Raw genomic sequence first — 26,038 nt, 5'->3', positions numbered from 1 at the left:
CCTACTTATGAAAGCTCCAGACAGAAATTAATATGTTCTTTAAGTTGGCTACATTCCTTCTTTTGGAGGCATGACACTGTTCACCAGGTATCCTAAACAATGTCAGCTAGGACAATAGGTGGCTTCTGGCTACATTACTTTGGGACAGTAAATCCACATTGGGTTTTACAAGGGATCCCCAGCACCTTGGATAGCTTACATAAACCAAGTGTACCTCCTTCCTGCAAGACAAAATGGTGATTTCCTACAAAGTTCAGAATCCAGGTCATCAATGATATGCTATAAAAATAGCCTGCAATATATGGATGGATCAATTTAAAATCTTCTGATATTCAACAGCCAAGGCTATAAAACATCTACCAAGGTGACCAAAGCCATCTCAGACCTCTAGCCGAATTATTTTCCTCTAGGAATCCCAGGAGGAGCGAGGCCACCACATGCTCTAGGACCTTGCCCAGGAAGGGGAGGTTAGAGTCTGGGTGGTACATTATGTGATATTTCTTTTCCAGTGATATCATGACTCTAGAAAGCCTACAGTTGTTTTATTTGTTAATGAATTTACTGTTTTAAAAACATAGCAGCCACATATTAGGGTAAACCCATATGAGGCAATATATAATTAAAAACTATATTTAAAATTGATAAAATAATGATAACATGAAAACTAAAAGTTAAGATCTGATGCCCAGTGGCCCCAGTAGAGTCCTAACACAATTTAAGGCCATCTTAAACAAGCCTTGAGGGCAGAGGTAGGTGACTTGTGGCACTCCAAGATGTTGTTGGACTGCAGCTCTCATTATCCCTCATTAATAGTGATTCTAGATAGGACTAATGACAGCTGCAATTCGATATCCAATTGCCAAGACCAGCCTTAAAGCTTAAAGAGTTTCAAAACTGGGGCCTATAACTGATAAAAGGTTCTCAGAACATGCAGACACATGAGCAACACCTACAACACTGATCTAACGGTGCGCACATGCAGTGGCTTTTCCTGCCAGTGTTACATGTTTTTAAAAAAAACCAGATGTAGTTAACACCCTCCAAATATAACTACAGTTTCCACACATTCATTTCAATTGAACTGTTACTAGGGATACTGGTCATACGGCCTTTTGGGAGCTACAGATATATTGTGCATTACTGTAGATCAATAATCAATTCAAGATAATATCCCTTACTAAAACAGCCATCCCATTGATATCAGCGCTGACAGACGCAGCTGTTGGAGATGTATTTGGCACTGTGTTGGTGCTGGTCTCACTGATATAGATCTTGGAGGTGGGTATCCCCAGAGTTCTGCTGGCAACCTGCAAAGAGACGAGGACACATAAAGATCTTCTTTGCAGCTTTTATTGCTCATTCAATATTTATACACTTGTATGATTTCAATAGTTCTTCATGTCCCATATCCACAAACATTGAAGACTTTTGTTCTGAATCACACCACCTTCCACTCCATTATGGAAGGCGTAGTCTTCAGTTACATAGTTTATAGACTATCCTGCTTCTTACAGCTGTGCTCTTTCTTCATTTATAGCTGTGACTCAAAGCAAAACTCACAGAACACATTCCTGCTTCTTTATAATTCCCTTGTCAGTTGAAAAAAAACCCCATTTCTTTGCATTTAAAGCTGGATGGATGTGAAATGGACTGCAATATCTTTAAGATAGCTTTTTGATTTGTTTTCTGAAACTAAGTGTTTCAGAAAACAAAGAAAAATTCATTTTAATTCATATGCCCCATTTTCCAAAGTTAAAACAATGGCAAGAATTCTCTTCCTAGAATCATTGAATCAAAGAGTTGGAAGAGACCTCACGGGCCATCCAGTCCAACCCTCTTCCTATTCTCATTTTTATGATTTCTTTGTTATATTTAGAAGTTTTTAGATGATATATTTATCACAGTTTAGAGAAGCCCCAGAAGACAGAATGGCATAGATTGATTCTTTCTTCTTTCTTTTTTTTCTGAAAGTATCCCAAAACAATAACCATCAAAATAATAATGTTGCACAGGAAAGGAGCAGTGATGGTGGCATTTGCTTCAAAAGGGACTAGATTTAAATAGGCAACACCTTCCATTAATATAAAGGAGTCTGCCAGGCTGCAGAATCATCCCTCATAAAACCTAATGGAGCAAATTTGGTATCATTAAATCAGTAGGAGGCACATATCAAATTATAATTTACCTGAATCATCTTGGTGTGCAGGCCTTGACCCATTTCAGTCCCACCATGTGTCAGCAAAACTGCCCCATCAGTGTACACATGTATCAGTGCGCCAGCCTAGTACAGCAAACAAAGAATGTAGGTTGTCGTCTATTTGGTATCCTTTTACAGTCAAAACCTTGTTTCCCATTGCCCAAGAATTCTATTACCAGCAATTGAGCAACACAAGTTTTTGTTATCATATTACTCACATCTCAAAATTATAGTTTTTATTACAATACAATACACTATTAATGTGTGGGTCTTTCAGTCCTAAAACAAAGATTATAGTTTTTAGCTCAGTTCACAAATCGAGTCAACAAATGTAGGAAGCAAATCTCATATTGTTAAGCATAAGGAGAAGGTGCTATATAGGCCAGGATACAAATTTGAGCATGCCATGCAGCCTGTCCTATGACCCTGAATTATGAAGAAAACTCTTGATTTGTTGCCAATACCAAATATTTAACTGCATGTCTAATCATTTCCATATGTGGAATTGGACAAAAAGATTAACCATCTTGTTCCCCACTTTAGGCAACAAAATATCCTGGTGTGGACACCTTTTATCTCTCTATCTATCTATCTATCTATCTATCTTTTTAATATATGAATAAACTATAAGTGCTTTCAGCCCCCTTCAATGAGATCTGGGAGCCTGTTTTCTCACCTTAGTTCCTGAACATGTTGCAAAAACTGCACAATTAAACACAAAAGAATTCAAAATATCTTAAATAAAATTCTCACCATCAAAATTGACAAATTTAGGTTCAATGCTATGATTATCACAATTATCACAATTTATTTATTTATTATTTATTTACTCTATTTATACCCTGCCTTTCTCTACCCCAAAGGAGACTCAAGGCGGTTTACATATAGGCAATTATTCAATGCCTTAAAAAACATACAATTCCAATAATATTTAAATTAAATTTAAATTTAAATTATATTAATACATATTTAGCCTTTAAAAACATTACATTCCATATTAAAATGTTATGCTACCTGGGAGCTGATTCCATGTAATACAATGTCTTTGTATACCTGCTTTACTCCCAAAAGTAAACTCCCAAACAAGTAACATTATAATGGGGGAAAAATATAATAGTTTTTAAAAGTTCACCAAGTTATTTGAAAAAATATTTGGCAAAAACACTGAACTTTCATTTCAGCATGAAAGAAAAAGCCTTTCAGTTTCTGCTTTCTTCTCAATTCACATGTTCAACAACTAGTATCTAAGCTAGTCAGATGAAGATCACAGCATTTACTGTGAACCTGAAGTGGTATGCAACATAAGCAAGCAAGACATGAATGATACTATGCTTTAATGCAAGCTGGGAAGTACAATAAAATATCTTCTGTAGTTGTATAATTCTGAACATTCCCTTTGCCAGTGGCAGAGATAGAAGAGTTTTAGCACAGAAAGTAGAACACAAAAATGGTAATGCTTGTGAGCAACATACTCTTGTCATTTTAGTATAAAAAACATAATCATTTGCCCTTGCCAACCTGATTTAAAAAGGGAATTGTGAAGCTGATCCCAAACTTAGTTGGAATAATGGCCATGCCTCTCTTCTTCCAACGATTCTGCCTGTTAAAACAAAATAGTGTGAGAACATCATCCTTTTCTAACATGCTTTCATTCTCAATGTTGCAGCTTTAATCTATCCCAGCGGTCCTCAACCTGTGGATCCCCAGATGTTTTGACCTTCAACTTCTGGAAATCCTAACAGCTGGAAAAATGGCTGGGATTTCTGGGAGATGTAGGCCAAAGGTTGAGAACCATATGGCTACCTGTATATTTGTATTTTATTTTAAGAGGACTAGATGTATGTTGTATGTTATTGTTTGTTTTTGATAAGGCCATTGGCTAATCAATAAAATTGTTGTTGAGAACCACTGATATACCCATCCATATTGTTCTAACCTAATGTAACAGTGCTTCAACAAAAGATCAAATACATCAACCCATTCCCACCTCCACTTCCACCTGAGGTTTGAGGCGAATTTAAGCCAAGCTTAAATTTAAATTTGAAATTCAAAATCACCAACCTGTTAAATTCATCAATGAGTTTCCTTCTGGCCTGATATTCTGAATTTTTGACACACTCTTCCCAGCACCTTCTCAGAGTGAATCCTTCAAGTTTTTGATTGAAATGAGTCAAATCTCCTTCATAATACAGATTGAGCTTTCGAACCTTTCCAAAACAAACAGCATAATGCAAAATAGCTTTCAGTATCACTTTAAATATCTCTGGTCTTCTGGGAAAATAAGTTTATTACAATACATACTGTAACCTAAGCACTCCAAGCATATGTGCATACCTCTTCTGCTGGAAGTCCACACTTCAGGGCAATGTCACTTATCCAGCACTCAGCAACCATCATTCCCTGGGGACCTCCAAACCCACGGAATGCTGTGTTTGATGACAAATTAGTTTTGCAAACTTTCCCTATGCCTCTGATGTTTGGGATGTTGTATGAATTGTCCATGTGAAGCACAGCTCTGTCCATAACCTGGTGACCAAAAATAAATAATGAAATAAATGTACTTATTGACTAATCTACACTGCTGTTGCTGTTGTGGTATCTATTTATATCCCACTTTTATCTCTCTGATTGAGTTGCAACAAGGCTCTCTACATTAAAAATACAACTTAAAATCAAAAACATATTAAAATAGAATTAAACATCACTTAAAATAATGCAAAATGCTAAAACAGTCATAATAATTAAACTACAAAATGCACCAACAAATAATCATCCACACCTTCTTCAGTCATATACCAACTGGTCATGGATTTTGCAATGATCATGAAATGATACCAACATTCTGTTAGAAAACCCAACTAAAACAAGTTTAATGGGAGCAGAGATTTGGTATTAAGTATTAACATATTCTAACAAGGATATTTTGGAGTTGATCAGTTTGTAGCGTCTAAAACCATGAATTGAATTCCCAACATCACTAACAATTTAAAAGAATTTCAAAAGGAGTGAGATTTGTAGATGGTTAGATTTATGCATTGACTGCATATACAATACATTTTTCTCCAAATCGCTGCATATTTTGTTTTTCCTGTTTGATCTAAGAATTTTCAAAACTAAGCTGAAATAACAAATACTTGTTTTACACATTATTCAGCAGAATTTTTGTTCACACTTCCAGACTGCAACTTGCAGGGAGTGGGGTAAGCTCCTGCTGTTAGCCCCAGCTTCTGCCAACCTAGCAGTTCAAAAACATGCAAATGTGAGTAGATCAATAGGTACCGCTGCAACGGGAAGGTAACGGTGCTCCATGCAGTCATGCTAGCCACATTACCTTGGAGGTATCTACTGACAATGCCAGCTCTTCAGCTTAGAAATAGAGATGAGCACTAACCCCCAGAGTCAGACATGATTGGACTTAACGTCAGGGAAACACCTTTACCTTTACTATATTTATTCAACTTACTCCAAAAGAAAGATCAGAAGAATTTCCTCCATTACTGTAATATGAGACATCTAGACTAGTGATCCTTCCATTCTTCTTGAAACCAACCTTGGAGAGAGAAAGGACAAAGTAATCATTTGGCAGACTACAGATTTTCTAACTATAGTCATTTTGACACAGTAAATTGAGTTTTCTTGACCTCTCCATGTCTACCTGGAAGTAAGTCCCACTAAGCACAAACTGGACTTAATTATGAATAGGCATGTATAGAATTGTACTGTGAGGCTGCCCAGAACTATGACTATGATGGGAACTACAGCTCTCTATTTATGATATCAAGGTTGATATAAACAAAGAACAATGCATCACTTTGTTCCTTTTGTATGTATTAATGTAAACTTTGTTGAGAAGTTGTAAGTGCACATCACACTAAGTTGTTTTGAGTTATACTGTTTGAAAAATGTATCTCCTGTACTTGGAAAGGCAGCAGGATGGCAAGTGTACTCTTTCACATGATCACTGCTTTTGTACTTTATTGGTGTTGGTTCCTATGTTTGCTTTATCAAACTTGATATTCACACCCAAAGTAATAACTAACCATAGCAGGAAAGAGGGTTATTAAGGGATTGTTTCAAATGGAAAACAATTGATTTCTAAATGCCCCAATAACATTATAGCATAGCACGCCATGGAAGAGCCACAATGTCACGCTATAAGCTTGAGGAAAAGATAGTATTAATGCAGTGCAATTGTAGTATAATACTGGCATGGAATACATTCTGTAGTTTTTCTTTAAAAATCCATTTACCTTATACCTTCCCAAAAATGGATGTCTTCCACCAGAAATCAGCATATCTTCATCTCGGTCCAGCATGCATCGTACTGGACGGCCGGTCCTGTACAAACAACAAAATCAGGGGGAGAATAAGGCCTTTGAAGACATAACATACATTTTAAGTCCCATTTTAGGAAGACAGTGGGTTGCTTCCCTAGCACTCACAGTCCATTAAAAAAATCCCATGCCCAATACTTGTCAAGTGCCAGGACGGGTGATTGCTGATCCTTTTTACCAAAAGAGCTGCAGGAGCCAGGAGCTGATTCAGATCGTGAAGATCTGTCTGCTTTGTGCTCCCAATGGAAAGGAAAGGCAGATACACTCAAGAGCAAACCTACAAGTGTTTCTCCAAAATGAACTAGATAAGCTACTTCTCCATGATCTGAATAATATACCCCATACCTCTACTCTACATAAGTAAGGAACAGCAGCAGAAGGCTTTCCTGGAGTTTAACAGCTTCTCAGTGGTGAGGCACCCAGCTATGCGTACTTGTAGGATCTTCTCAGTTATTTGTCAATGTAACAATAAAGGTGGCAATAAGGGAGAGAGCTTGCTCTGCTGGTCATCCTTGTCAATGGGATTCCCCTCCTAAAGGCTTGGTGGTAAGCATGATTTTGCACAGAAACAGCTGGTCAACCTCAATCTACCAGCTATAATGGACCAAACAACAGAGCTACAGGTTGCTTCACCTATTAATCTTCCACTGTAATATACTGAATGAGTAACTCTTATACAAAATGCATTGAGACTAGAAGTGTTTTAGATATATTTTGGGTGTTGGAATATTTGCATACACATAATGAGATATCTTGGAGATGGAACCCAAGTCTAAGATTAATTTCCTTAATGCTTCATATACACCTTACAGCCTAAAGGTAATTTTATACAATATAAAACCAACATAATACATATAATAAGTTGCATAGTACATATGTATTGAATTTGTGAGGCTTGAAAGAGACATAAGGCTGGAGACAGACTGAGGATATGTGAAATGGTGGGACACCAAGTGCAGTGTTTGGTGTAAATCCATGCCTGACCCCCCCCCCCCTCATTACATAGCTAGTTACCCAGAAAACCTTGTTTTCTATCAATGTGTGGGGCACATGAAGATGCTTGATTCACAACATTTCCTCTCCCTATAAAAAGGTGAGGGTATATGAGCAAAAGAATGGTCATGCATTTGAGCATTCAGGTATAATATATAGGCATGGTGGAAATTGGGATGGAAGGCCCAGGAAAGACAGTCTCTCTTCCATGACTGAAGAAGACTACTGCAATCTCTGAATCAGAGCAAAGATTGAACGGATATGCATTGAAAGGTGTATACCACTGTGTAATGAAATTTTTTTCTGTTCCTGGTTTGAAAGTGTTATTACCTGTTTTATTGTGTGGTACTTACTTTAAAAAAATAGTTGTTATACTCCAGAAACTTTGGTTTTGTGACTGGTAGTAGTACTATTATTTCCTTCAGTCTAGGGGCACTTCATTTGTAACTTTCCCTAATGAAAATATGCTATTTTTAACCTTTCAATGTGGAGACTGCAACAAAGTTTTTGAAGTTTAATAAAGTTTTTCCATGTTTTTATGACAGAATAATTAGGAAATGACATTTATAACCAGGAACAAAGTTCATGTTACATAGTGTAATCAGCCCTCTAAAGCAGGCCTGGGCAAACTTGAGCCTTCCAGGTGTTTTGGACTTTAACTCCCACAAGGAATTGTAGGACTTGAAGTCCAAACCACCTGGAGGGCCCAAGTTTGCCCAGGCCTGCTCTAAAGTGTACAAAGAAGCTCTAGATTTTAAGTAAATGTTTTCTTGATCCTCTTAAGCAGACAGACTGGGGCCTCTTGATTATCTCATGGTGTGTCTACACAGAAGCTCCATCCATTGAGAACGTACTTAGCCGCAGCCACTGCCACAGCTGTAGAAACAACGGTGCTTCTTGTCTCTTTCCCTCCGAATCCTCCTCCCATTCTCTTCACTCGAACCACAATTCTATTTGATGGAACCCCTAACGCATTGGCAACAAATTCCTATGGGCAAAAAACAAAAAACAAAAACAGATCAGTATATACACAACAAAATCTCTGTGTAAAAAAAAATACACATGAGCATGTAATGGTCAGTTAAGGTTTAACTTCAGTCAGATAGATAGATAGATAGATAGATAGATAGATAGATAGATAGATAGATAGATAGATAGATAAAATTTTCATTTATATAAATGTGCAGCAAACCCCAACGGCCAAAATCAAATCAACCCCAAGGGACTGGCTCACCTGTGTCTTTGTCAGATTCTGAGTAGATACAAAGAGCTCCATTTCGCCATCTTCTTTTTTTGGCACAGCAATAGTGCAATGAGTCTCCAGATAAAAATGCTCTTGACCACCAAGATACATCTCCCCTGGGGATGGGGAAAATTAATACATTGGTCATAAATCTCCCATGTCATAGAATATACTAAATTTAAAAGATTAATATTAGGAATACATCCAGGTTGTCTGAGGCAGGGGTTTTAGAGGAGCTGCCTGCAGCAAGGCGCTTAGAATCGTAGAATCTTAGATAATCCTGGCATCATTTAATCTTAAAACACCATTTCATTATGCCATCTATATAAATAAAATGCAATGTTCATTTGTGGGATTAACATAATTCAAAGAATTATGCCAAAGACTGGACGAATTGGCACCAAATTTGGACACAATATACCTATCAGGCCAGCAAGTGACCATCACTCATAAAAACACTGAAAAACAAAGCAGAAGAGACTTAAAGCCAAAAAAACAAAAAATACATCACAATGCATGTGCAAAACCACATATATACACAAATACACATATACACAAATACACACACACACATATATGCATATATACACACACAAAACACATATACACAGACTGGGCCACAGCAACGCATAGCAGGGGATGGCTAGTTATAAATAATGGGAATTTCAGCATCCACAGATTTTTGAATCCACGGAGGAGGAGGAGGAGGAGGAGGAGGAGGAGGAGGAAGGGTCCTGTAACCAAACTCAGTTGATACCAAGGGCCCATTGTATTTCTGTGATGACTGTGTATGTTCAGAATAAATTTGTCAAATGAAGGTTGTTATATAAGAAAAAGAGATACAGATGTTTACCTTCCACAATATGATCAGCCTCTTCAAAACCTTTCTGGATATTTCCCTTCTCGATCTTCCTTACCCAGTTAAAAAAAGACTGCTTCTCAATAGCCTCCTGTGTAAATTATAGGAAAGTAACAGACATTTGTACTTGCACATTTATTTAATTTATTTGTTATTTAGGGATATCTGCATCTTCATTCTATCTGATACAGATGTATGTAACTAACTAATAAGGTCAGAACAATGAACAAAATCTTAACTATTTTTCGTGTGATATTGTTAGGTGAAATAAAGAACAGGAACTCTTTACTTTTAATAGTTATATTTGGGAAACACTCCTTTACAAGTGATACTTGCCATGGTGTAAGTGTTATAAGAGAAGGCAATGTGCATATGGCACAATATCAAGAGTTCACAACTGTTAGTAGCTTCAGGAGACTTTGTTGCATTTTATTGATTGTCCTTGCTGAATTTCCTGTTCATTATGATCAATGCAGATAACCGAGTTTTTAAATAGAATCACAAGTAATTACAGTGCTTTTTTCATGTCAGGAGCAACTTGAGAAACTGCAAGTCGCTTCTGGTATGAAAGAATTGCCCGTTTACAAGGACGTTGCCCAGGGGATGCCCAGATGTTTGATGTTTTACCATCCTTGTGGGAGGCTTCTCTCATGTCCCCACATGAAGAGCTGGAGCTGACAGAGGGAGCTCAACCCACTTTACCCAGATTTGAACTGCTGACCTATTGGTCAGCAATCCTGCTGTCACAAGGGTTTAACCCATTGTGCCACCAGGAGCTCAATTACATTGCTGAAACTTAGAAAATCTGGGGATAGCTAATATCTGAATGAGACTATTTTGGACCACATGCTTCAGGAGGTAAATTGCAGGTTGTGCCTACAGACAATAAACTTTCTCACAAATGCTTGTTTTCAGATCTAAGGTTCAACATCCAGATCCAGACTTCGAAAGGGCTCTACAATTGTGCATTGATTGTAAATATTGTACACAGCATTTATGTGTAAAAAATGAAAGTGACACAGACACAAGGAGATTGAAATCAAAAGATCTATTCACACACATATATGAAGTATTATGCTAATAGAACAATTGAAATCTATTTTCAAAGGCATACCCAAAGGAACTAGGTTAAGGTCTTGGGAGTGTAGTGCTAAGAAAGGTGTGACATTTTTGACATCATCTTACCTCGATAGTGACAATAGGTGTAAGATCCTCATATGTGATCTTCACAGCTCTAGCAGCTCTTCGGGAATGCTCTTGTGTGTCTGCTAAAACCCCTCCAATAATGTGGCCAACACAGGTGACCTATGAGGCAAACAAAATTCATTATTAACTCATTAGGTTTAAGCACTGAATCTTATATACACATTGTTTTGCAATCTATGGTATTTCATTTTGGATAAATGATCTTAGAACTCAGCTTCAGTTACAATATCCCTTATCCGGAAATACAAAATCCTCCCAAATCCAAGACTCTTCTTGTAGGTGGGTGATGTAATGATAGCTTTATTTTCTAATTGTTCAATGTACATACACTTTATTTCATGCACAAGATTATTAAGGGTGCTAAGAATGAACCACCAAATAAAATTGTCTCAATTAATTATTTAAGGATAACGGCACAATTTACCAATGGAAAAAAAGAAAAGAAAGAAAACTACACACAGTGTCTTTTGCGAAGATGGTTTCATCATTGGCAATCCCAGTGATGTTACTTCCAGGAACATCCTTCTCAGAGATAAAACAAAAGAAGCCAGGTACGTTCTGGGTTTCTGTGGTGTCAACAGAACTGAAGAAAAGAGGAATATGGAGAGAAAAAGAATTTCAGGTTATTGAGGCATATACTTCATGTGGCCTGTGTCAGGATTTGGAAACTACCTGACATTTTCTAAGTTAATATCTCCTGCCTAACCACCTGTAAAAGAGTTAAGCCACTGTAATGAGGATGTGGTGATTAATGCAATGGGAATAGTATATGGGTTGTAGTCAGGGGCGGCTCAACCCATTAAGCAAAGTAAGCATTTGCAGTATAGTTGATTTTGCCCAGGGGCGCTCTTGAGGCGCTCTTGGGAGAAAATAGACCTTGACATATGCGTGTTGTAGTTACTGGGATGTATAGTTCACTTATAATCAAAGAGCATTCTGAACTCCACCAATGATGGAATTGAACCAAATATGACACACAGAACTCCCACGATGAACAGAAAATATATATCAGTGATTGGTTGGGGGGGGGGGGGGCAAAATACTGTTTGCTTACCATTGAAAATTACCTAGGGCCGCCTCTGGTTGTAGTTATACTGAGTAAGTTTGATGAGGGTTGATGAGAGTTGCTAATGGTGGTTTGGGGTGTGTGTTGGAGAATTGCTGCTGTAGCGCTGAGGAAGAAGAAGCTATAAAGTTTGTATATTACGTGTATACTGCAGCAACAAAGGAAAAATAAACACCTTCCTGCTTATTTGGGAAAGAACAACAGTCTCTGCATGTTTTGTTGTTCGAGTAGAAGACCACTACAACTGTGTTTTTGAATGCCTAGTTCCTTAACCTGAACTACTAGAGTTTCTTCCACAAGAACAGGAGTTTTATGACTGCATATAACCTCTGATACCCTGTAACACAAAAACAATTACATGGTTATGAAGTGTATACCTCAGATTGTATTTTCCACTATCCCTTACAACTAGCTAAGCTGGCTACAGTTAAAGGAAGTTGTAGCCCAACAACAACATTTGAAGTGCTACATCTTGCTCAGCCTCCTGGTTAAATGAAGCTTAGCCAGAAATCCAGACACATCCATACATACAATTTCTCATAGTGCTCAAGGCCTCTGAATAGAATGCAATTTATAGTTTGCCTTTTCTATAGATGCTTCCAGCTCTGAATATTTTGACGCACACTAGGATTTCCACTTTTGCAGATGTTTAGAGATGTAGAACTTCCATGAGAATGAGAAAATCTGACATAATATTCCTCTATAAATTCCATGGCGACTCCATGCTCAACATCCACTGGAATTAACCATAGAATTATGCTGGAGGACTCCCAGAATAGTGTTTTATCTCTAAAATCTCTATGACCTTCAGGTCAATTCTATGGTCAACTTTTAGTAGAAATTGACAGTGGAGTCACCCTGGAGGACTAGAGATTCATAAAGAGAAAATATTAATCAAACCCAAAAAGGATCAAATCCACTTTGGGTTTCCTCAATGGGTCTTTGCAATAGGAAAGCTATCCAAGACCACATTTTCACCATCATAACTGGAGATGCAAATATTTCTGTTACTGGAGAAACACTTACAGGATCTTAGCATGGGCTTTAGTGCTAGTAACTAGTGTTAGGTAGAGTTCATTCTCATAGCGAGGTATGTCATCACAGTAGACAGCCTCTCCACTGGCCTGCTTCGCAGCTGAAAGGTGCATCAAGGGTCGTCCCACTGTATCTTCAATTGATTGTCCAGGAGGCACTTCCTGCAACAAAATGAAAAGTTAACTCTAGTGATCGAAAGCATATTCAAAAATAGTTGGAAAATAGTTGAAAAACAGTTTTTTTTTCAAGTGTTGATGACCTCTTACAAGAACGTTTGACTGACTATAATCTTGAGAATTTAAAACTTGCTTACACGAAATTCACAGATGCTTATTTTGAGCACAAAACAGTATTTTCTGCGTGAGTGATAGTATATTCTGTACAGGCTTCCACTTATGGCAAAGAAAAGACCTCCAGGAACCTCAGTTAACAACAGTCTTTCAGATCTTTCAAGCTGCACATAAAATCATTTTCTGTTCTGTGCACATTTTTTCTGTTCAAAACCACCACATACAATTTTTGTACAGAATAAGTCCTAAATTGCAAATCAGCTTAAAAAACGGTGTGGTTTTCAAATACATTATTGTACCAGGAAGAATAATTGCCTCCACGAAAAAATGAAGAATTGCATGTTGAGCCTAATAACTCTGAAATGCTGTATTTATGAATAAGTTTTTAAAATCCTAATAATATGAGAGTATGAGGAGGTTAAAATGAAGAGATATTGTCACCAATGGACAGCACTTTTTCTAGCATTAGAATTGTTCGTGTTCTTAATCAATGGAATCTGTAACTGTATATGACTATATAACCAATAAATAATTAATCTTAAAGTAAATAAGATAATTTTGAATATGTTTTCATTTAAAGAAATTCTGGGGGGGGGGAAATGTCGAGGTGGGTTACTGGAACAGTGATAAGGCACAACACAGACATGGCAGTAGTTAGGAAACAGAATTTAGTTTTGTTCATTCTTCTTACTTGGAAAAGTTGTACATTGTCAACAGGATCCTTGTGGAATAACTCAGTGGCACTTGCATACTGTGGGGGTACTGTTTCACCCAGATTATTCTGCAAACACATGTTTAAAATCCAATATTACTTAATTATCCCAGGCAAATGTAATTTTTCATATATAATTTTTCATTTTCAGGAGTACATGCTCCATTCTATTAAAATTCCGAAAGATAATTCTACCATGTAACATGCACGCACAACTGGAAAGGCAAACACACACACAATTTCTGATATATATTTTTGCCATGAAGTCCGCTTCAATTTAGGAGAAACCTGTAATTGACACACTTCCAGGGATCCCAGCCATCAACAGTTATACTCAGGCTTTTCAAGCTTAGGGTCATAGCCTTCTTGGTTGAATCAATCCACCTGCAATGTTGTCTTTCTCTTTTCCCAATGATTTCTGATTTACAAGCAGCAAATTTATGTCTAGTTTGATATTCATTCTGATGTGTGGAGTATCAACATTATACTTGTACTTTTGTACTTGTTTATTCAATATAAGTGTATATTTCATACATGTTTATTGATTATTGACCTATATATACTGTTGTGTTTGTGGGTATATATTAGATCTCTGAGTTACACATCGATCAGTAAGCTATTAACAATAGCAGTCAGCATGATGTAGTGGTTTGAGCACTGAACTATGGCTTGGAAGACCAGAGTTCAAATCCCTGCACAGCTGGATGAATTTGAACCAATAACACACTTTCAATCTCAAAGGAAGGCAATGGAAAACCTCTTCTGAACAAATCTTGGTAACAACCCTCTTTGATATGTATGTGCTTCTTACTCAAATGAGAGGTCAGAATTTTGTAATTTTAAATATTTGCCTTTTGTTACAGTTTCCATGAAAATAGGTTCTATAGGTCTCATCAGCCCTGCTGATACCCAGGACCTAAACAGTAACAGGATGCATATCACAAAGACTCCTTCACTAATTTCCCATTTTAGAAGCATCCCTTAGATTTCAATAGATGTGCCATTGCCCTGATGCATTCCTTCACCCCAGCAGAATGAATGATGGAAGGACTCACATTGCCATTGAGCTCGATATTTAATTTCTGCAGCACGGTGAGATAGAACTTAAAGAAGAAACTGAGCACAAGAGTTCGTCGGAAATCCACCATGCCACCTGGGGCTGAAGGAGACAAATTCATCTCACTAGCCAGCATGTGGCAGGCTTCTTGCAACAGGTTTTCTTTCCATTCCCTACCAAGAAATAAATAAAAGAACAGTAAAATCATTTGTGTACTCTACTCTTTCATATGCTACAAGTCCTTTTGTTTATACCCAGTGAATTGGCTGACTAAAAGGTATCACAGGGAAAGCAGTGGTTAACACAAGCCATGCTAATAGAAACTTCAGTAAGACATTCTCCCACCTGACATTCCTTCTCCTCTATATCATTTGCTCTATATCATTGTGAGACTGTCTCCCCAAAATTGAGGTACTGTTCGTATACCTCCCAATGAGTTCCTGACAGGTCTTTCTCGCCATCACAGTTGTCGGAGCCATTCCTCCATAGCTCAGCTTAATCTCTTGAACACGATCACATCCCTCTTGAAACAGGACTCTCAGGCCACAGGTCACAATAGCAATGTCATCCTCTCGTCGTGAAGCTTGCTTAAATGCTGAGAAATATTCCCCCTAAGGAGAAGAAAAGGAAACAAATCTATTGTCAAAGGCTTTCGTGGCTGGAAGCACTGGGTTGCTGTAAGTTTTTCAGGCTGTTTGGCCATGTTCCAGAAGCATTCTCTCCTGGCATTTCATCTACATCTATGGCAGGCATCCTCAGGGGCTGTGAGGTCACACAAACCAGGAAACAAAACTTTGCCTTGCTTGTAGATATGATCAATAAAATAAAGGAAGCATTTGTATTATTGTCATGGTCCATAGTCTTGTCTAAAAAGATAAGGATGCAGGTGTGGATTTGCAAGAATAGAAATGAAAGAAAACAAATTTGTTGCTGTATGATATCGGCAATGCATTCTTAAAGAGTTTTTTATGTCCACTTGACCATGCTACAAATAAATGCACTACATATAAGAAAGCAAGAAAAATGCAGTCTTTGAAGCAGGTTTAATATTAAACTGGAAAAATATGTATTAACATTAAATAATTTAAGGAATCATTAATTAATTTGTTAAATGGTTTTATTGTTAGATTTAAAATTACTAACAACTGGTCAAAAATATGTGGTTTTTTAATGTCGAACAGTATTCCTTTAAAATGTTGTTTGCACTAAATTAATAAATTAATAATATGTAAATTTGTTCTTGAGCATGTTAAATAAATTGTAATTAATCCTTTTCCAAGTTCTTGCAAGTTCTGCTATTACTTCAAATGAAAACTTCTAGCTAAACATTAGGAAGAACTGCTGATGGTTAGAGCTGTTTGGCACTAGAATATGCTGCCTTGAAGTGTTGTGAAGTCTCTGTCTCTGAGGGCTTTTAAGAAGGGACTGGATGGCCATTTGTCAGGAGTGCTTTGACTGTGCAGGTCTGCATAGTAGGAGGTTGAACTGGATGGCCCTTGGTGGTTTCTTCTAACTCTATGATTCTCTGACTTCTTGAAAACAGGAGGACTTTGTGTCATTTTACATACGCACAGAAGAGGGTGCTACACCTGTATTAAGCAAAATATATTAATTGTCTCTTGGAAACAGGTAAGATTAAACTATCCCACTGTGACAGTTTAAAACATATTGATTCTTGTCAATATAGTTTGACCAAATATTCACACTATCTAGCAAAGCAGGGTCTTTCTGAGTGTCCAAAATGCTGGAAATATATTTTAAATAAATTAAAATTAAATGTTGGGTTTCAATTCTTTAAAGATAACAGCGATTGCTAACAGTTTCATATGTGGAGTTATGCAAGTATAAAAGGCACAAGGGCTCTGTTCTGGAACTCAGCATCTCTGTAGTTCATATAGCTCTGTGTTGACAAATATATGCAAAATTCACTGTAGAGCATGGGTGACCTCATCACATTGGCCTAAATCAGTGACATACACTGATTTTAGCCCAGGTCACCCACAGAGCTGGCTGGCTCCCATCACATGACGCCATGCCAGCTCCATGGGTGAATGAGAGTAGAGCTGGTATATGCCTCTGGCAGCACAACACATGAGAGTTCCCTTGTTGCCATACAGTCTATGGGGGCAAGCTGTACGCTCATGCTTCCCCCCCCCCCCACCCCGTGATTGGCCTTCCTTGGATCCAGTGATGTGGGGTGTGGGGCACCGGATTTCCCATGCCCCACCACCACCAACCACCGGAGGTATGATGAGGTGATAATGCTATCTTCTCAGTGGTAGTCAGCATAGCATAGACCAGCCCAGAATTTGAATTTGATTGCCCTCTTTCTTGTGGATGCATTTGGTCTTTCAAATGCATAGATTCTGTATCTACAGATCCAACCATTTACTAGCTGAAACATTTCCCAAAATTCCAAAAAGCAACCATTTTGCTACACCATTGTATATAATGGATATTGGTACCCACAGCAGGTTCTGGATACAAACCCCAGCAGATACCAAGGGCTCACTGTATGCATAGACAATTCTGGGTTAGTTGGACACATGATCTGAACCACAGAAGGCATCTTCTTATGTTCCCAGACACCAAGAAAAGGAAGTTCAGTGGGTCACTTTCGTAAAAGGGACTAGAGTAGCTCTGCTTTATGAAAAACAATACTTTGTTTGAGGACATCCTCCTCTGAGGGGCTATTCAGTCCAAGTCTAGTTTAAAGGTCAAGAATCAAGATAGTGAACAGGTTCTATGCTCCACTGCAAACGTATATCTTTGAAAATCCAATGTGTTGGAAAGCTGAAACTATATTATCACTGAACCCATTATATTATTGGGTTAGCTCAGGTGAGGTTGTGTGATGTTGCAATGTTAAATCTTCTGTTAAGCACTCCTGGCAGTAGTTTCGGTAGTTGGCAATTCTGTTGCTGAATGAAACCGACTATACACAGTTTTTTGTCTGACTGGTCACAGAAGTCTAGAAATTTAAGATTGATGTTATGGTTGGGTTTAATGGTCAGATGGTGTCCTAGAAAGTTTGTGTATGATATCAACCAAAAAAAAAACCTGCCTGCAGAAGAACTGTTTCCAATCAAGAAAGAGATCTATGAAAAAGGCACTCTCTCTAGAACAAATTTTCAAGGGTTTCAAGGAGATAGTTAAGGAAGAAGAAAGTGAGCAGGATTCCACCTGAAGGCACTTCCACCAATAGGAGCGCAATCAAGGTTTCTCCTGCTAATATAGACAACCTTCTCATCAGGAGCCACTCAGTATTTTGAAATTCATAACTGTACTTTCGACTGCAATGCAAATCAGACCAAGATAAGCACTTAACGACCTGGTTCAAAAGTCATGTTTCCGTTCTTAATAGCTACCTGAATATATTGCTATATCTATAATGAGCCAAAGCATCAGCATATTTTTAAATTCCCACCATGAAATAAAAACCAGACACACAGGTTTGGAGCTAAAAGTGCCGTTTATTGAACTATTTATTTATTTATTTATTTACTATAACTTCTGGAAGAACCTGTAAACTGAGATAACTTGCAAGGGGAAAGACCTAGTAAGGGAATAAGTACTTGTGTTGTCAGCCATCTGATGGGTAATGTCCTTTGACCATGTGTCACTTCCTTTGATGACTCCCAAGGACCATCCTTATACTAACAGCATAGATCCAGGGGGCATCCCAAAAGTTTTGTGTACTTCAGCCAATCTCAAGTGCAAGGTGCCCCCTCCCAAAGTTCCTGTGGGTGCCCCTTCCGTGTTTTTTAGGAGAGGGAAACCCTCATTCAAGCCTCAATGGGATCCCCCCACTTACAGCCCCCTGAGCCACAAAACCTAAGGAGACCATTACAGATGTCCAAGCTTCACCCACAAAAATGGGTGCCATGGTACCTACCAGGACTATGTAACCTTTTACATGACGTGACAACCTATTTAAATGATTCCACCATAAGCTAATTACTGCACCCAGCCAAAACAGTATGGGGTAGGCCAAAAAAAGAAAGAAAGAAACAAGAAACACTTGGAGGTAAAAAAATAAAATAAAAAACCCCTACCCAGCCCTTATGCAACCAGTTTATGCTCATACGGTCCCATAGGATGGGAGGGTGGGTCACAATCTGAGTGAAGGAATATGCATCAAAGGGACAGTTCAGCCTTAAATAGGTTTAAATCTTCCCCTACCATGTGTCGGCGTCAGTTAAACTAACTGGCCCCAACCTATGCTGGCCTCCTTCATGGGTGTCTTCAATCCTCTCCCCCATGGGTGGGAAGGGAAGAACTTAAATTTGTATCAATTTAAATGTGTGCTAAGAAAAGGTGGATCATAAATTACTCAAATTGTGTAAACATTTTCTGATTTTGCATGAGGTATTCTGGTTTTAACCATGCAATAATTTTGCATGATTTATTCTGTACTGTATAATACACCTCCAAGTACTGAATGAAACAGAAATGCATGAAATAATATTCTACAGAATGTATTCTAGTTTTGGTAAGAATTGAAAGCTGCAAAGGGTATGGCAGGGCACAAAAGGCCTACTTCCAAGCTGTCTAAGGTTATGGTGGAGTTTGTTGTTGTTGTTGTTGAGGTTTTTAAATGAGACATGATGTTGATCTGTTAGGCTTACTTTGATTGTGTATTCCTTCATGGCAAAGGTTGGACTAGATGGCCCTTGTAGTCTCTTTCAACTCTATGATTCTATGACTACCTTACAATCCAATCAGCCTTCTTGTTTTTGGAGATTTCAATGGGTCAAATAAAAACATGAGTTCTGGAAACATTGATTTTAAAGCATGAAAACCATGCTTCTTTAAACCCACTGTGACATTCTTGTGTTTCCCAAACTCCTAAGGAATTAACCCATACAACCTTGAATTCTTGCCTTCAACAATCACTCTATATAATCAAATGATATTGTATTTGCCTTCACAGTAAAGTAATTATTATTCACCAAAACAGTCACCTCACCTTCCTGGTGAAGGGAATCTCAATGGAGAGCAGTAGTTCCTGGGATTTTAAGATTGTCTTTCTATAACCAGTAAAGAATGTTTCATCCATCCTAATAGTTCTGCTGCCCTCTGTAAAGAAAAAAAAAACAGCAAATGGAGTATGTAACAAACCATTTCTCATTTCATGCAAGTATTTCTTCATTCTTGGGATCATAGTTGGTTCAGCAGTAGGACGCTCTGCCTCAGAGTGTGGTGGAAACTCCTGGCTTTTAAACGAAGGCTGGATGGCAATCTGACAGGAATACTTTGATTGTGAATTTCCTGCATGACAGGGGGTTGGTCTAGATGGCCCATGTGGTCTCTAATATTCTATTATTATTCTATGATCCTGTTGAACTCTGGGATTAGGTTTCATAAATGGCACTTAGAATTTGTAAGTAGAAAATTCTGTCACTTCATGAAACTTCAAATCCTAGGATTTCATGCTATGCAGCCACTACAGTTATGGTGCAACCATAGTGCTATAGATTTATAATGTGAAGGGGCCCTAGTCCAACACCCAAATGATGACACTGCACTGCAGACTGTCTATTAGTTCATAAGACAAATTCGTAAAAGGAGTGTCTGTAACCAAGCTATGTAAACATTGATGCTGCGGAAAATAACAGGTCCTGCAACATTTCCTGATTCATTCAAGGAAGAATAATCACAAATTGCTTCAGTTGTTATTATCCACCAAGCAATCTAAGGTGCTATTTCTGGGAAATAACTATTTTATAAAACTAAAACAACTCACAAATCAACCAATTCATCCTTGAATAAAAAAAACTTCGAAAAAAGTCTTCAATCAGTAATTTCCTTTAAAAGGAGCTTACCAAAGATATAAATCATGTTTTAGTTAGGAATAGAGGGTATACCATCAAGAGAGTGTTGATAATACAGTACATCATCTACCTCAGTGGTTCTCAACCTGTGTGTCCCCAGGTGTTTTGGCCTACAACTACCAGAAATCCCAGCCAGTTTGCCAGCTGCTAGGTTTCTGGGAGTTGAAGGCCAAAAGATCTTGGGGATCCACAAGTTGAGAACCATGGATCAACCGTATTCAATCAAAGCTTTGGCAGGCTCACCATTTGATATCAAGGTCAGCTTGCTCCCACTTGCCATAAACACTGGATTAAGGTCAGATATTGGACTTGCTGTCATTATATTTCCCCCGAGGGCCTGAAAAGAAACACAGACATTATTATTACTATACTGGTTTTTCTGCTTAAAAAAAGTACCACCACATGTGCTAGCAATATATATATCACAATAAATCACAGCGAATAAGATGTAAAAGTATTAATAGAGCCATTCAAATTTAAAACAACTAAACAATAAATCAATAATACTGTAATCATAACTTAAACAGCCTGCTTAAAGAGATTTATCTTGACACGATTTATAAAACCCAAGAGCAGATATAATTCTGAAGGTGGATATTCTGTAATTTGGGAGCAACAGAAAACAAGCCCCTTTTTATAGGATATCTATGGGCAACAGTGTTCTCTAAATACTTCTGCAGATCTTCATGACTGGAAAAGTTCATGATGATACCACCAAACCCTTGGCCATTTAGCACTTTAAAGGGTGAGGACAACACCTAAAGTTGAGCCAGGAAATACTTGACAACCACTGCAGGTTTTAATGCTATAATTTGATCTCATTACTGATTAAAAGACCAGGTGTATTTTGAACGAACTGGAGCTTATACTCTTCAAAGGTAGTCTTATGTAACCAAGGCATGGGTAACTGACTGTTGCCAAACCAGACAACCTCAGGAAAGGGTGCAGCTGGCATATCTATGCAAATATACTTCATGGCCACCTGAACCAGAATAAGACCAAGAAGTACTCAAAACAAAATACCTGATCAAAAAGAACAAATCTTTCCAAGAACAGATTAAATGTCAATCTCCAATTTAGATTTTCTTTTGAGAAACACTTCCACCTTTTCTTTATTTATTCTTACCTCATTCACCCTCATATAATCCATTGTCAATGCCCAATTCAAAGGTATTTTGAATTGTGGGGCTGAACTGTAATATTCTGTCACAACCTTTTGGATAACAAAAAGTACCAGCAAAATAGTGCTCCCAAGATCCAACAGAAGAACACCACAACTGTTAAAACTGTGGAAGGGTTCAAGAAAACTCATATGATTGTATTAAACACCAAAGTCCCATTAAAAACTGATCTCTGATATAGACCATCCAAGGCAACCAACTTCATTTTGCAACACTGATATACCCATCTGAAGACTGCCAACATGGTCAAGGGGTAGTAGCTGAGGTCACATGACTTACTTTAAACCCTCTCCTCTGGATTTAAAATGGATTAATTCTCCAGTGTGATGAGGTGCCTAGACCCCTTCTACACTGCCATATAAAATCCAGATTATCTCCTTTGAACTAGATTATTACTCACTTAGGTAATCCCTCATAGCCCTAGGATGATGGTCCTCCAAATCTGGTGTCTTGGGGGTGCGTTCCTAGGTGGCTGTGGAGCCCTGTTGTTGATTCACATGTTCTCCCCCAATGAGGACATCAGTTTTCAGGTGGAAGCCAGTCCTGGTCAGGGTTGGCTTGATGCACCTTCCTCTTGGCACATTTCTCTCTTTCATGCCTCTTTGAATTCTGCAGCACTGCTGGTCATAACTGACCTCCAGTTAGAGCACTTAAGGGCCAGGGCTTCCCAGTTCTCAGTGTTTATGCCACAGTTTTTAAGGTTGGCTTTAAGCCCATCTTTAAATGTCTTTTCCTGTCCAACAACGTTATGTTTCCTGTTCTTGAGTTTGGAGTATAGTAACTGCTTTGGGAGATGGTGATCGAGCATTACGACAATGTGGCCAGTCCAGCAGAGATGATGGTGTAGGAGTATCACTTCAGTGCTGGTGATCTTTGATTCTTCCAGCTAACATTTGTCTGCCTGTATTCCCAAAAGATTTGCAGGATTTTTCAGAGGCAACTCTGATGGAATTGTTCTAGGAGTTGAGTGTGACGTATGTAGACAGTCCATGTTTCGCGAGCATATAAAAGGGTTGGGAAGACAATAACTTTATAAAGAAGCACCTTGGTCTCCCTATGGATATCCCGGTCCTGAAACACTCTTGTGCTACATTTGGGAACATGCTGTGCTCGCAAAGCTCAGGCAGCATTGTATTTCAGTGTCAATGCTGACTTTTGTGGAGAGGTGGCTGCCAAGGTAGCAGAAATGGTCAACATTTTCTAATGTTACACCATTACACTGTATTTCTGGCATTGCGGAAGGATTAGCTGGTGGCTGCTAGAAGAACACTTTGTTTTCTCCATGTTCAGTGACAAGCCGAGATTCTCGTATGCTTCTGCAAAGGCGTTTAGAGTGGCTTGTAGGTCTTCTTCTGAATGCACCCAGACCACATTATCGTCAATATATTGGAGTTCTATAATAGATGTTGTTGTGACCTTGATTTTGGCTTTCAGTCCGCTGAGGTTAAATAGCTTGCCATCTGTCATATAATCCAGTTCAAAGCAGATATACAGAATGATCCCTGTATCCATGATGGTACATTCCTGGACTTCACGTGGATGAGTAAAATTGTGGATAATAATGAACCCTATTGAAACTGAGAACTTCTCACTGAAGAATACTATGTGGTCACACTCGAAGCCCCAGAAAATGCCTATAAGTGATATATTTTATCAGATGTGGATAAATGAAACTTCAGATACCAGTTCCACAGATATGGGTGATTGTATGACAGTGTAAAAGGGGCTCTAGTGTCCATATGCCCAGTGGATCTCTAGAAGGAAAGTCTATGCATGTAAAGATTCATACATAGGATTTCCCTTTGCACAACCCCAAGGGAAGAGCCAGTAGGGCTCATATTCTCCTTGATAAAAGGAGTATCCTATCTCTTGAAAAGTGCCAAAATCAGGTAATAAAGTAACACAGTTTCAAAGGAATTGTACATCATACCCTGGTTCTCATTTCAATTGTTAGCCAAAACTATCCAGTTACAGCACTTACAGCAACATTTCGGATTTGTGGCCCAGCAAACCATCTCAGTTGTTCTAGGACTGCCTGGAACACCTCAGTTTTGTAAGAAGGGAACTGAGCCACAGCTTTTCGCAGAACTTCTTCCACGTGACTCAGAGAACAGGAAGCACCAAAGCAGATTCCTAAAAATTCAGAGACAGCAAAGATTTGGCCCATGGCTCTAACGTACTTTCCAAGATAAAAGAGCTGCTCTAGGGCACTGGCAGAATCTGAGGTAATTTTAAGATTTTTGTTCTGATATTCTATTGTGGTTTACCAGGGAATTCTTCTTATTTAAATTATATTTGGCCTTGGCATTTGAAATAAGCATTAAAGGAAGGGTAGCATACACACAAAATGTTACTACTTGGATAGGAAACAAAATCCTTGGTCATACTGTTAGTGGCCATGATTGTTTAGCTGTTTACCTTTTTAAAGTTAGAATCTAATTCAGATCATTTTTTGAGTTATTTCAAAGAGATTTACTTCATCATGATTTGTTATTTCTTCAAACATAAATATTAAGCTCTGAAGATGTCATACCCTTCAACGTTAAAGCAAAAGATCAGTACAGGTATGGCCGAGCAACATCAGAAGGCAGTTCCACACAGCCCTTTAACCTGAGAGCAATCATATTTTTAAAACATGATTGCACCCGGGTTCTAGTCCACACACACCCCAGAAAGTGTGTGCTTTTCTGTGCATTTTCTGGGCTGATCCACCCAGAAAATGCAAGAGGGATGTGTGAACGGCCCTTTCAGAAATTATAGAAGTTCCGAGGGGCTGTCCACACTCCACCCACAGCTGGAAAGACCCGTGTCTTTTAAGAAAACCCGGGTCTTTCCCATGAACAATTTACCTCAGCACAAAGCAGAGTTCTCCTGCTTTGTGCTGAAGGCAGTCACATTTATGTTGACGTCCAGGTTAAGAAGCAGGTGCTTGTGCTTCTAAGTGGCTGTCTGGATGGGCCCAGAATATGGTTGGATGATAAAACATCTTGAAGAACTGTTTTATTGGAATTTACTGAGTGCCCTTCCCACACAGCCCTATAACCCAGAGTATCAAGGCAGAAAATCCCACATTTTCTGAGTGTGGACTCATATAGCTCAGTTCAAAGCCGATGATGTGGGATTTTCTACCTTGATATTCTGGGATATAGAGCTGTGTGGAGGAGCCCTGAATGACCTGAATCCACACTGCCATATATTCCAATTCAAAGCAGAGAATGTGGGATTTTATTCAGTTGTGTTGAAGGGCCCTGGGAAAGACAAGCTCCCCCTCCCTCTTGTTAGTTGCCATAGATCAATGACATGGTCTTGTAGGGGAACTCTTTGGCAAAGAAGGCTAAATAACTTGGAAAACTACAACTCTTACCATGCCATAGTATTGAACCATGACTATTAAAGTGGTAACAAGCTGAATTAATTCTTCATTGTATATATGTTCCCTTGGTCATCCCCTATTACTAAACATTGTCCCACTGTTTTTGACCAAAGAGAAAGGAGCCTATTGACTTCATAAGAAGAAGCATATCAAGCTTGATCTGTTCATTTATATTGTTCATACAACTGTAATCAATAAATATTATCTCCTGGATCAGAGAAGAAGATACAAGGCCAATGAGTCCGCCCACCATATGGAAATTTCTAAGTTTTGCATTGCTTACAAGCCTTCTCTTGTTGATTCCTGGCACCTGTTGCCATTCTCTTGAGGCAACAAGCAGGCTGTGACGACTTACCCTCCTCTGTATGCTGAACAGAGTTCATTTCTGGGATCCAAGTTGGTGCTATTATCACAGGGTACAGCATGTTCTTTAACCTCATTTCGATGCCTTAAGGAAACACAATCCAGTGAGGGCAAAGCAGACGTGGCAGGCAGCCAGAATTAGCAGGTTTACCAGTGAAATTGCAGAAGCGTTATGTAAAAATGCTAGCCTTCTGAAGTCAGCTGCAGTGACGGTATCTTATATTGTCTGAGCAACTTGCAAAGCCATTTTTGCAATACTGTGCTGGCTTATAACTAAAACGTCAAGCCAAGGCCT

At 38.5% G+C, this 26,038-nt stretch overlaps 1 protein-coding gene across 1 annotated transcript in view; it reads right to left on the bottom strand.

The window, feature by feature from the left end:
- Positions 1-26,038, bottom strand: part of XDH (xanthine dehydrogenase) — a 62,637-nt gene that overhangs the window by 11,241 nt on the left and 25,358 nt on the right. The window contains exons 11-30 of the mRNA XM_060754145.2: positions 25,736-25,828; positions 23,989-24,140; positions 21,070-21,163; positions 19,962-20,071; positions 15,419-15,603; positions 14,991-15,165; positions 13,915-14,004; positions 12,925-13,094; positions 11,292-11,415; positions 10,812-10,931; positions 9,621-9,717; positions 8,759-8,883; positions 8,379-8,512; positions 6,448-6,535; positions 5,661-5,747; positions 4,532-4,723; positions 4,259-4,404; positions 3,716-3,797; positions 2,186-2,281; positions 1,179-1,307 (exon numbers count right to left, since the gene is read on the bottom strand). Coding sequence (XP_060610128.2) covers positions 1,179-1,307; positions 2,186-2,281; positions 3,716-3,797; positions 4,259-4,404; positions 4,532-4,723; positions 5,661-5,747; positions 6,448-6,535; positions 8,379-8,512; positions 8,759-8,883; positions 9,621-9,717; positions 10,812-10,931; positions 11,292-11,415; positions 12,925-13,094; positions 13,915-14,004; positions 14,991-15,165; positions 15,419-15,603; positions 19,962-20,071; positions 21,070-21,163; positions 23,989-24,140; positions 25,736-25,828 — 2,489 coding nt within the window. The remainder of the gene's footprint in view (positions 1-1,178; positions 1,308-2,185; positions 2,282-3,715; positions 3,798-4,258; positions 4,405-4,531; positions 4,724-5,660; positions 5,748-6,447; positions 6,536-8,378; positions 8,513-8,758; positions 8,884-9,620; positions 9,718-10,811; positions 10,932-11,291; positions 11,416-12,924; positions 13,095-13,914; positions 14,005-14,990; positions 15,166-15,418; positions 15,604-19,961; positions 20,072-21,069; positions 21,164-23,988; positions 24,141-25,735; positions 25,829-26,038) is intronic.

This window comes from Anolis sagrei, chromosome 1 (assembly GCF_037176765.1).
Source record: "Anolis sagrei isolate rAnoSag1 chromosome 1, rAnoSag1.mat, whole genome shotgun sequence".
In the NCBI taxonomy this organism is placed as follows: domain Eukaryota; kingdom Metazoa; phylum Chordata; class Lepidosauria; order Squamata; family Dactyloidae; genus Anolis; species Anolis sagrei.
This window is presented reverse-complemented; position numbering and strand designations above follow the sequence as displayed.